The sequence below is a fragment of the Zalophus californianus genome, chromosome 6, assembly GCF_009762305.2.
Source record: "Zalophus californianus isolate mZalCal1 chromosome 6, mZalCal1.pri.v2, whole genome shotgun sequence".
NCBI lineage: Eukaryota > Metazoa > Chordata > Mammalia > Carnivora > Otariidae > Zalophus > Zalophus californianus.
In genome coordinates this window covers 103,898,578-103,911,670 of record NC_045600.1, presented here as the reverse complement: position 1 = coordinate 103,911,670, position 13,093 = coordinate 103,898,578, and the positions used below count along the sequence as shown (strand labels likewise).

At 42.2% G+C, this 13,093-nt stretch overlaps 1 protein-coding gene across 8 annotated transcripts in view; it reads right to left on the bottom strand.

Moving 5' to 3' along the window:
- Positions 1-452: 452 nt before the first annotated feature.
- The window catches only part of USP3 (ubiquitin specific peptidase 3), a 105,107-nt gene continuing 92,466 nt past the window's right edge, over positions 453-13,093 (bottom strand). For all 8 annotated transcript variants that reach the window (XM_027569215.1, XM_027569213.1, XM_027569211.1 and 5 more), the window contains 4 exons: positions 7,660-7,778; positions 6,481-6,594; positions 6,275-6,342; positions 453-4,017 (listed from right to left, as the gene is read on the bottom strand). In XM_027569215.1, coding sequence (XP_027425016.1) covers positions 3,852-4,017; positions 6,275-6,342; positions 6,481-6,594; positions 7,660-7,778 — 467 coding nt within the window. In that variant the 3' untranslated portion in view covers positions 453-3,851. The remainder of the gene's footprint in view (positions 4,018-6,274; positions 6,343-6,480; positions 6,595-7,659; positions 7,779-13,093) is intronic.

Genomic DNA, 13,093 nt, shown 5'->3' with positions numbered 1-13,093 from the left:
TGCAGGGGACGACGGGGGCAGAGAGGTCGTATATAGGAGCGTACTGAAAAGCAGAAACTATTTTTTAACAGTGGCACTTACTTGCATGTCTTACTTTAAAAAGGTGACCAATGTCCTTTGCTCAGAGCCCCCAGCGCCGGTTCCTCAGGGCGGGGTCTAGCTCTGCAGGAGGCAAGCGGGCCTCGTTTTATAGGACGAGCCGGCAGAGGGGAGGCAGGACGCTCTCGCTGGCCTCCGCGTGCACGGGCCGCGGGTCCAGCACCTCAGCGCAGGCGCGAGCGCAGCCCACCGGCTTGCCGCCGCCGCCCGGCCCTCCGGCCGCCTCAGCCCTGCGCATACACACCGGCGGCCCCGCGTCGGGCGGGCGCTGACCGACCGGGCCGTCCCCTGAGCAAGTACCGCGATACTGACGTGGCTCCCCTGAAAGCGGTTCAGAAATAATAGTCAAGAGGAAAGAGACCAGAACTTTAATACTTTTATCCATAAAAGTTCAGGTTGGTGAAGCAGAGAAGGGTTGTGATTACAACGTAAATGAAATCAGTCACTTGCACCGTTAATCCTCTCGCATCATACAAACTAGGCTTTCGTGGCGGGCGAGTACATGAGACACAGCACTGGCGGGGCGGTGGGGTCTGGAGTCCATGGTGCTCAGACCTGAGGGAGGCGTTACACCAGCGAGGCGGGGCGGAGACCTCGCCCACAGCCCGGCCCCGCGGGCCCGTTCCTGCGGCTGCACCCCAGTGTCCCGGGCCCCATGCCCCGGCCACAGGAACAGACTGCTCCTGAGCCTTTTCAGGGCCCAAGTGACGAGGCCACGTCAGCGACAGGGTGTGTGAGGGAGTTGAGGGGACGCTGGGGCCTGAGGGGGAAGAAATAAATCTAAATAAACTTATGTACACTAAACCACTGGAAGAGAGGTTTGGCTTTTAAGAAATAAATATGTCCCCAACCCCAGAAACCAAGCTGCTGAGTAGGTTCCCCAGGTGAGATACACATTTAACACTTAACCAGGGCCTGTACACTTGACTGGTTTAATTCTATTACATATGTCGTCTCTAGACACTGAGTAGAATACAGTGGATAAGCAAAGGTTTCTCCACCATGGAGAGAGATTTGTGTTGCCACAAACTGTTTCCATCACCCACCTGTGTGGGAGGACTTCTGAGGAAGTGTTCTTGTTCCAGGGAGCCATGGGACAGAGCGAGGCACCGCCTGCGCCACAGCCCCTGCGCGAGAAGCCACACGCGCAGAGACAGCACGGCACAGGGGAAAGCCCTGAAGAGCACACGAAGATCAGCTTTTTAAAATAGGTGTGATAAGGCTACACAGTTAAATTTTTTAAGTACAAACAGGCACGTTTACATCACTGGCGTTCAAATGCACAATTCAAATGGATCCAATCACTTTTCCAAGGGAGCGTTCATAATGTCATTCAAACATTTCTGCGTCAGTAAAATCAAGCAATAAAAACACTCCAGAAATTCAAAGAGGCGATGTGTCCATCCCTCAAGCCAACAGCGCTGCCTGTCTGAGGACCACTTTCCCCAACAAAGTGGTCTGGCTGTCGCGAAGTTCCTTTTGGTATAAAAAGACCGTTTTTCTCCACCAATATCCACACTGCCCAAGGCTATAATGCTGCAGTCCTCTAGTGGGCCCCCTCGGAGAGACAAAGGAAGTGCAAATGTTAGAAGTCCCAGCTGTATGCCTTCTAAGTAAAAGAAGCTGGATTCACAGGCGATACCAAACAGATCAAAGAAGAGGCACATTCCACATTCAATTGTATGTGGTGTTAATGTACTAATATATTAGGTCAAATTATGTGCAACTTTCACTGTTGTAGATCAAAAGGTTAAATACCACAATCTCTTATGGTTCAACCTCATGTAATTTAGCACTGTAAACTATTTTAAATACATGTTTCCCTCTTAATTATCTCCTGGACTCTGTGTCTAAGTTGCAAGACCTAAACACGACAGCAAAGCTTTCTTCTCCGGAGTGAAAATGCAGACCAGCGCTGTCCAAGAGCCCTACACAACGACAGAGCGGCCCTGGGCCCAAGCATTCTCTGCCACAAGCGGCTGCTGAGCCCTTGAAATGTAGCTAGTGGGACTGAAGAACTGGGTTTTAAACTTAATTTTCATTAAAACCTCAATAACCACATGTGACCAGTGACTGCCATACCAGATAGTGCAGGTTTAGCTGTAACTGCAGTTTGTTCCAGGCCATGTTAAAGTGTTTAGCAGCTGATTTCTGCCCTGAGAAAAATACAGGATTTATCTAGCGAATATTAAAATGGAAATGGAGCCACATCTGCTCCTGCAACTTCAAACATCCGACCCAGGAAGACAGCCATCAGATTATTCATGCACTTAAAAGAAAAACAAAAACAAACTTGGCTTTTTTCTTTTAATAGGAGAAACAAGATTACCAAAAATTTTGGCTGACTGGCTTAATATGAAAGACATTCTGCCCCTTCTAACAACTTGTAGAGAACAGAAGAAACGGACTGGAGTAAGATGCGCTGACAGCAGTGCACGGTCCTGTGCTAGAGCCTACTGGGGAGTGTGTGTGTTCTCTCTCTCTCCCTTCTCTCCAGTCTGCAAGCACTGCCACCCCCACCCCCCACCCCATCAGGACTGGCCTGGACCACCTGCAGAATCAGTTACCTTCCTTAGATGGAATTCTGGTTCCAGATTTCAATTTGAGTTCAATCCTAATAGTGCCTATACCTATTCTTCTTGAAAATTTTGAAACAAAGACAACTAAAGAACAGAAACTATTCAAAGTGAATATTTTTAGTTTGCTCTATCAGGATAGACCAGTGAGAGTTGTTAAAAACCAAAGTAGCAAAGACTCAGATTTCCTTCTATAGGAGCAGACCCCATAGCGTTACCTGAAGTATAGGTGAAGGTCAGAATCCACTCTGGAGGTCGGCATCTCGACCTCACATGGCCAAGCAAGAAGACAGAAGTGGACATGTAGTTATTCCCAGCACGAGAGCCAGTGGGGTAACTAGATGCTGGTTTGAAAGGCAAACAGAAGCTATGGTTTCCTCCCCCTGGATAACATCTACACCGTGTAGCGGAGTCTGAGATTTTTACACACTCAAAGTGTTTGGTCATCTTTGGACTCTTCTGTACTCCTAGCTCCATGAGCACAAACACACAAGCAAAAAGTATCCCCAGAACAAAACAAAAACTCAAAAGGAGTAATTCTTGAATTTGCAGTAGAGGTACAACTGAACCAACAAATTTATTTAGTTAGTGCTGATAAACAGCAGCCTGGAGAGATACCAAGAGCAGCAATTACCTGGCCTGCTTAATGATGCCCTCCCACTTCTCTTTTACAATCAAAAGGAACGATTACTGAGCAGCGAAATCCTGTGGGTCACAAATGATGTGCACACATGATCCTGGCTTTCCAGTCAACCTGGTCTCCGTGACAGCTGTGAAGGGCAGCAGACCGTTAGGCTGCTCTTCACAATCAGGAACACCTCCTGCTTGCAACATGCGAGAGTAACAAAGCATTGATGTAAGTGTGCCTCAAAGTGAGAACTGAAAACATTAATATAAAAAAAGTCAAATAGAACTAAGTTCTTGAAACTACATATAAAAACAATTATTACAACTAAAGCAGCAAATCAAAATATCTGCTGAGGTTTTCTGGTAGAACTAAAAAAACAAATTAGTTGGTGCCCATATTCAATACATCACTACCACTGACAAAATAAAACTAAACCCCAAATAGGAAATTGAAAAGTGCATAATGAAATTAAATCTTGGATCAAGTATTTACGGAAAATTGGAAATGTTTGTCCGGTATACTTGACAAATAATGATTTAAAGGAGGTATTAAAGTTTATCTGATCCAGCTTTGGCCTGGCGTTCCACATAGAAAAGGATGTAGGCCTTTGCTTTCACAACGGTGTCTTCATCAGTCAGTGTTACAGTACTGTCATTGAAATGGAACCAGCGACCTTCATGAGTTGCATACGCTGTGTAATGTCCAGAACCAACCCTGTAAGGGAAAGTAAAAAAAATGAAAGAAAAGGGCCACAGAAATAACAAAAGGATATGCGCAGTCATAGAATTTGTTAGATATATAATAAATTATAAGTACTGTAATAGAGAATACACCCTAGAGACTTGTGGTTTAAGATCGCTGATTGAGCTCAGGTGTTTACGTTCCTCAAAATCCACTGAAATGACCAGGAATATACTGACATTGGAAATACAGGGAAGAGTGCCATCGAATGACTAGAAACTGAAGATTTTCTACAACACACAAAGCATTGTTCACATGGCACTGGGTTAATGGAGAAACCCAAGACCTAAGCACTCTTGCCCTAACAAGCATAGGTCAAGGTCTAGCGAAACCTGGACCACTGAAGAACAGATTTCCATCACAGCCTTGGAAAAAACCTGAGCTTGAGAAAGTACTCTGCCTCCAGGGAAGTGCCCTCCCTGTACTGTGGCCTGCAAGCGCTTTTCTTTTTTTTGTTTTTAAAGATTTTATTTATTTGAGAGCGGGCATGGGAAGGGGGCGGGTCAGAGGGAGAAGCAAACTCCCCACTGAGCAGGGAGCCAGATGCGGGACTCGATCCCAGGACTCTAGGATCATGACCTGAGCTGAAGGCAGTCGCTCAACCAACTGAGCCACCCAGGTGCCCCCGCAAGTGCTTTTCTGTTAGCATGACCCAGCCACTCACCCACGGAGCCCTAGAGTCAGCACTCCCAGCAGGAGAAAAGCCTTAGGTAGAATGGACACCCTACAAGTGCTAGGAAAACCCTTACCATTTACCAATAATGATCAATCTCATCATTTATTATGACTCTGAATAAACAGCCCCAAATCATCAAAACCCGGGATGCAGGGGGTGTGGATGGTATGAAAGAGAAGTTCTGGGAAGAACAAGTAAAGCATTAACCACTAACAAATTTAATGCAGAAAACCAAAGAGCTTTAAAATTCTAATACCGATGGTTTCAAAAAGAGACTGCAACCATAAAACAAGAATGTTCCGATTATGAAAGGAAGTTATCAGAAAAATGGGATTGCCACAGTATTAAACGTTTCACAGAGGAGCTTATCTTCAATTTGGATACAGATGAAATCCAAATTGGTGATTTGGAAAAATAGGCCATGGCAGTCTTCAGAAACACAGAGATGGAAATCATTGAACAGTGGTTAAAATGTGTGAAAGAACCAGAAAATTCACTATATAGGAGGTCCCCCTCATCCTTGGCTTTGCTTTCCAGTTTAGTTACCCACAGTCAGCTGCGGTCCAGAAGATGATCCTCCTTGTAACATCTCATCAAAAGGTCAACAGAAGCTAACACTACCACCATTATAATTAATCAGTATTAAACATAATTGTAAACTAAACTATCATAGGTACATATGTATAAGAAAAACTAAAGTGTATATATAGAATTTGGTTCCATCTGCAGTTTCAGGCATCCACCGGGGGTCTTGGAATATATTCGTACAGATGGGAGGGGGGCTGCCGTACGTGTAATATCGGTTCCAAAAAGTAGAAAAGGGCGGGGAACAAACACTTTCCAGGAGCCAAAGACACTGACGAAGAGGATCCCTATCAACCACCAAGCCAGGAATACATTTACTGTAATTTCTTAAATCCAAAGACAGGATCCTGTAACCGTCTAATGAGGAAAAAAAGTTGCCTATAAAGGGATGAGACTCAGACTGGTAGTAGACCTGGCCCTTGTAACTATGAATGATGAAGTCCAGGAAGCAATGTCTACAGAGCTGTGAGGGAAAAGGGTTTTCAACATGGATAGGGTTTTGTCCACGTTGGAAGGTAAAATACCGAATCTCAAGAAATCAGAAGGTATAAACTAATACAAATTTTCAGAAAAACAAAAATTCAATAAAAATGAATCTTTAAAATAGATGACATGAAGTAAGTTCCAAATAATTTCCCATTTTTCCCCAATTTAAATGTCATCTGACAAAGGAAACAGAAAAACTTTGGAGTAAAGACTACTCAGGATTTTGTGGACAAACAGCTTAGGTTCTGAATGCTGAGCTCAAATGAACCGTTCTCCATTTTGCTTTCATGTGCCTTCCTCCTTCACAACATCCTTTCAAGAATATTCTTTCACACCAAGATGGAAAGAAAACTCTACTTCACTCACTTTAATGTATCTGAATTCTTTTTTTTAGGGAGATGAGGGAGAATTATCCAGAGTGGTGTGAAACTGCTGGTCTTCACCGTGCGTTTCCCAAGCACGAGAAGCCACTGACACACTTACCCGGAACCATGGTGCACCACCACAGCGGCAAGGTCGTAAAGGCAGTGCTCTGGGCCTCTGTTCTCAGGCTACAGGAAAAGGGAGAAGACATCCCAGGACTGAGTTAGCAGCAGTGCTCAGTGACATCCTATCTCCTACCTCAATGTGAAGACTTGATTTGACTGAAGAGCCATCTTTCACTATCTAACAAAGATAACTGATCTTACCTCTAGCAAGTAGCATTTCATGTCCAGGCCTCTCAGGGGAAATTCTACATAGGTATCAACTTTGTTTCTTAAATATGCCGTCCAATGAAATCGTTTCAAATGTAAGCATAGCACCTGGATGAGAGACAAATCAGACAAAGATTATAAACAATTTACATTTCAATAAAATTAGCTACTTGGTACTAATGTCTCTCAATATTTTAGGTGGCCTATCAGTTTATCTTTTGAAACCTGATGGTACTTTCTTCCACATTGTGATGTTGTGATTTATAATATAACCCCTGAAACTAGTATTACAGTGCATGTTAACGAACTGGAGTTAAAATAAAAACTAAATATATATATAAATTATATATATATAAATAAATAGGTCTTCACCCCCTGTCCTAACAGAGCTCCTAAACCCTTAGAATTTCCTAAATGATCGCCATAAAGGTGTCTTTGTTATGTTAATGAGGTGACTTTCAGACCACACCTAAGGATAGGGGCTGGTTGGGGGGGGGGTGCAACACCCAACCGTGTGATTAGAGTTGGAACTTTTAGTCTCCCCAGTCTCCCCGCCCCCCACCCCAACTCCAGGGAGGGGAAAGGGGCTGGGAGTTCAACAACTGCCAACAGCCAGTGAGTTACTCAGTCAAGCCTATGTAATGAAGCCGCCATAAAAATCCAAAATGAGGGGTTTAGAGAGCTTCCAGATGGGGAACCAGAACAGTTCGAGGCCCGTGCCAGGCCCAAACTCCACAAAGGCAGAAGCTCCTCTGTTCAGGACTCTGCCCTACCTATCTCCTCATACATATCTGTAGTCTGTTGGTCAGAAGCATAAAGTAACAAGCTGGGCTTGTGACTGGCTTCTGAAGCGGAGGCAGTCTTGGGGGACTGAGACCTGACCCTGTGGAATCTGATCGCTGTCTCCGGGTAGACAAGTCAGAGTTGCAGGGAATTGTAGGACGTCCCGCTGTTGCTCAGTGGTCGTGTGGTGGGAAACCACCTTCCACACGCTGGAAACTGTGATCAGGACACGTTAATTATGCATTCTCAAAGGGTTTCTTTACCTTTCACTAGCAACTCGAGAGACCAATAGAGAGAACACAGGCTAAAATTATAAAAATGATTTGTCTTCTCATCAATCAAACATTTTTCCTCTCAAAACTGCATTATAATTTGAAACTCAGTCCTTACCTTGGGTAGTTTTTGAATCCAAAACTTTTTAGTGGATTTTTGTTTCTTTTTGCATTTGTGGCACATATATAACTCTGTCTCATCAAGTTCTTCTAAGTCAGTGAAACTGCGAAGACAATCTAAAACCAAATTGATTTGGGCAGCATTAAAACGGGAGGCCTTCTACAGAGGCAATACGCTGTAGAAAACAGACTGTGAACTTTGAAGCTGGACAACTCTGGCTCCAATCTCAGCGTTATTAACTCAGTGACCTTGGAAAAAAGTCAGCCTTTCTCAGTTGCAAAATGGAGACCAAAAAACAAACAAAAACAAAACCAAAACCTACTCTGAAGCACTGTTGTGAGGAAAATACTGTGTGTCAAGTGCCTGGCATCATGTCTGACATCTGGTAACTATCACTTAATGACAGGTGGTACTGCTGGGTTTGGTGCTATTAATGAAGAAATCTTCTGGATACTTTTGCTAAAAATGGTTTCCTTAATTAAAAAAAATCAAGGTTTGAGCAGCAATCTTCTCTCAATATCTTACCTTATAGAGGACAAAGCCCCCAAGTTCATAAAGTCAGGTTTAGAGCAAACATTTTCACAGTCATAATTTATTAAAAAATAAACATAGATGACAGAAGGCTATATTACCAACCTTCCTACGATACCTCCAGGGAATCCTTTGTTCCAGGCTCTACTCTCAGTCCCCTGGACAAACCACAGATAAATTTTTTTAAAGGCTTAATTGTGTAATCTGGGGTTTGGTAAACTGCGGCCCCAAGCCAAATCCAGCCACCTGGTTTTGTAAATAAAGTTTTCTTGAACACAGACACGCCCACTGATTTATATATCCTCTGTGGCTGCTTGTATACAAGAGCAGAGCCGAGGAGTTGGGACGCAGACCTTACATGCGGTAATACCTAAAGTATTTACTATCTGGCCCCTTATAAAGAGTTTGCCAACGCCTGTTGCAATCAGTAAGGTATGTATTGTTCTGTAGAGAAATAGTAATATTCCTTTTAGAGAAGAGTATGAATGCCTATGTACCCAGCACTCAAATAAAGAAATGGATTCTCTTCAGTACTTGAGGAGCTAAACTTTATGTGAATGGCATCCCCTACAGTTGTGCAGTGAGCAACCTGAGCAGCCAGGTGTGGGAGCCCTGTTAGGAGTTTCCTGTATTTTCCCAGTAATAGACCCCATCTTTCCCTCTAGAAGTAGACATTATCCTGAATTTTGTGTTAATCATCTTTTTGCTTGCCTTTATAGACCACATACATTATGCATCTTTAAACAGTATAATGTTTAGTTTGAAAAGTTGGGTAGCAAGCACTAAACCTAGCTGTATGAGGAAAAGCACCACTGTCTCTGTACTCAGAGTTTTCAGGTCATAGTCCACCTTGGCTCCCAAGAGAAGAGGATAAGAAAGAGCCTGGTGGCACAGGCCCATGTGGGGCACGGGGGAACCATGCATTCTTTGTGGAGTTGTGTGTTTTGTTTTGTTTGAGGTATAATTGGCACATAACATACTAATTTCAGCTATAGAACATTCAATATTTGTATCTGTTGTGACATCACAATAAGTCTAATTAACATCCATTAAAATTTTTTTCCTGTGATGAGAAATTTTTATTATCTTAGCAACTTTATTTTTTAAAGATTTTATTTATTTGACAGAGACACAGCAAGAGAGGGAACACAAGCAGGGGGAGTGGGAGAGGGAGAAGCAGGCTTCCTGCTGAGCAGGGAGCCCGACGTGGGGCTCGATCCCAGGATCCTGGAACCATGACCTGAGCTGAAGGCAGACGCTTAACGACTGAGCCACCCAGGCGCGCCACTATCTTAGCAACTTTTAAATATACAATACAGTATTAACTATAGTCACCATGCTATATTATTACATCCCCATGACTTATTTATAACTGCAAGTTTCTACTTTTTGACCCCTTTCACATATTTTGCCCACTTCCCATCCCGCACCTCTGGTAACTACCAATTTATTTTCTGCATCTATGAACTTGGTGTGGGGTTTTTTAGATTCCACATATAAATGAGATCATATGGTATTTGTCTTTCTCTGACTTTAACTTAGCATAATGCCCTCAAGTTCCATCCATTTTGTTCTAAATGGCAAGATTTCATTCTTTATGGCTGAATAATATTTCATTATATAAACATTGTCTTTATCCATTCGTCCAACAGTTGCTTCTTTATCTTGATTATTGTAAATAATGCTGCATGAACATAGGGATCATGTATCTTTTCAAGTTAGTATTTTCATTTTCTTTGGAAAAATACCCAGAAGTGGAACTGTTGGATCATAGGGTAGTTCTACTTTATTTTTTTTAACATTTTTTTATTGAAGTTCAATTAATTAACATATAATGTATTACTGGTTTCATAGGTACAGGCCTGTGATTCATTAGTCTTGTATAATACCCAGTGCTCATTACATCACAGGTTTTTCTTAATGTCCATCAGCCAGTTACCCCCATCCCTCCACCCCTCTTCCCTCCAGCAACCCTCAGTTTGTTTCCTGTGATTAAGAGTCTCTTATGGTTTGTCTCCCTCTCTGGTTTCATCTTGTTTTATTTTTTCCTCTCTTCCCCTATGATCCTGTTTTGTTTCTTAAATTCCACATCAGTGAGATCATATGGTAATTGTCTTTCTCTGATTGACTGATTTTGCTTAGCATAATACCCCCTAGTTCCATCCACGTCATTGCAAATGGCTAGATTTCATTTTTTGATGGCTGCATCATAATCCATCATACACATACACCACATCTTCTTTATCCATTCATCTGTCGATGGACATCTGGGCTCTTTCCATAGTTTGGCTATTGTGGACACTATTGTGGACTTTGCTGCTATAAACATTGGGGTGCAGGTGCCCCTTCAGATCACTACGTTTGTATCTTTGAGGTAAATATTAGTGCAACTGCTGGGTCGTAGGGTAGCTCTATTTTCTTGAGGAATCCCCACACAGTTTTCCACGGTGGCTGCACCAATTTACATTCCAACAGTGCATGAGAGTTCCATTTTCTCCACATCCTCCCTAACGCTTGTTATTTCTAACATTTTTGATAAGAGCCATTGTAACAGTTGTGAAGTGATAGCTCATTGTGGTTTGATTTGCATTTCCCTGATGAGTGATGTAGAGCATCTTTTCATTTACCTGTTGGCTATCTGTATGTCATCTTTGGAAAGATGTCTATCAGGATTTTCTCCCTTTTTTTAAAATGGAACTGGTTGTTGTTTTGTTTTTGCTACTGAGTTGAATGGGTTCTTTATACATTCTGGATATTAACCCCTTAACAAACACTATTTGCAAATATTTTCTCCCATTCAGTAATTTGCCTTCTCACTTTATTCTCTTTGCTGTACAGAGGCTTTTTGGTTTGAAGTAATCCCTCGTATTTAATTTTGCTTTTGTTGCCTTTGCTTTTGGAGACAGATTCAAAAAGTCACTGCCAAGACTTATGTCAAAGAGTTTACTACCTACGTTTTCTTCTGGGACCTTCATGGTTTCAGGTCCTAGGTTCCAGTCTTCAATCCATTTTGAGTTAACTTTTGTGTATGGTGTAAGAAAGTAGTCTACTTTCACTCCTTTGCATGTGGCTGTTCAGTTTTCCCAACATCATTTGTTGACGAGACTATCCTTTCCCCTTGAATATTCTTGGCTTTGTTGTAAATTGACCATGTATGTGTGGTTTATTTCTGGGCTCTCTATTCTGTTCCATTGATATGTCTGTTTCTATGCCAAAACCATACTGTTGTGACTACTATGGCTTTGTAATTTAGTTTAAAATCAAGGCGTGTGACGCCTCTGGCTTTGTTCTTCTTCTTCTTCTTCTTTTTTTTTTAAAGATGTTATGTATTTATTTGAAAGAGAGAGACAGCGAGAGAGGGAACACAAGCAGGGGGAGTGGGAGAGGGAGAAGCAGGCTTCCCACTGAGCAGGGAGCCTGATGCGGGGCTCCATCCCAGGACCCTGGGATCATGACCTGAGCCGAAGGCAGACCCTTAATGCCTGAGCCACCCAGGCGCACCATGGCTTTGTTCTCAAGATTTCTTTGCCTATTTGGGGTCTTTTGTGATTCCATACAAAGCTTAGTATTGTTCATTCTACTTCTATGAAAAATACCATTGGAATTTTGATGGGGATTGCACTGACTCTGTAGATTGCTTAGGGTAGTGTGAATAACATTAATTCTTCCATGGGCATGGTATATCTTTCCATTTATTTGTGTCATCTTTAATTTCTTTCTTCATTGTCTTACAGTTTTCAGTGTATAGGTAGGTCCTTTACCTCAGTTAAATTTATTTCTGGGTATTCTTTTTGATGCAATTGTAAAAGGGATTATTTTAATTTCTCTGATAGTTCATTATTAGTGTATAAAAATGCAATAGATTTTTGTATTTTGATTTTGATCCTGCAACTTTACTGAATAATTTTTTTGATGGAATGTTAAGGGTTTCTATATATAATATCATGTCATCTGTAAATAGTGACAGTTTTTTTTTTAAGATTTTATTTATTTATTTGAGAGAGAGAGAATGAGAGATAGAGAGCATGAGAGGGAAGAGGGTCAGAGGGAGAAGCAGACTCCCCACCGAGCAGGGAGCCCGATGCAGGACTCGATCCCGGGACTCCAGGATCATGACCTGAGCCGAAGGCAGTCGCCCAACCAACTGAGACAGTTTTATTTCTTCCTTTCCAATTTAGGTGCCTTTTTTTTTCCTTGACTAATTGCTCTGGTGAGGATTTTTAATACCTTACTGAATAAAAGTGTTGAAAGTGGGCATCCCTGTTTTATAACTTATCTCTTGAGGAAAAGCTTTCAGCTTTTCACCGTTGAGTATGATATTAACTATGGGCTTGTCATATATGGCCTTTACTATGTTGAGGAAGGTACCCTCTATATCCTGAGTTTTTATCATAAATGGGTATTGGGGCACGTGGATGGCTCAGCTGGCTAAGCATCCAACTCTTAATTTCAGCTCAGGTCATGATCTCAGGGTCTTGAGATTGGGCCTTGTGTCATGCTCTCTGCTGGGTGTGGAGCCTGCTTGAGATTCTCTCTCTCCCTTTGCCCCTCCCCCACCTATCCTTGTGCTCTCTAAAAATAATAAGTGGGTATTGAATTTTGTCAAATGCTTTTTATGCATCTACTGAGATAATTATATTTTTATCCCTGATTTTGTTAATGTGGTGTATAACACTGATTTATAGATGTTGAACCATCCCTGCATCCCTGGAATAAATCCTGCTTGATTATGGTGTATGATCCCTTAATGTACAGTTGACCCTTGAACAACATGGGGGTTTCAGGGCACCAACCCCTATGCAGCTGAAAATTCATGTATACCTTCTGACTATCTCAAAATTTAACACTGACAGCCTACTGTTGACCAGAACTCTAATGATAACAGTCAATTAACATACAT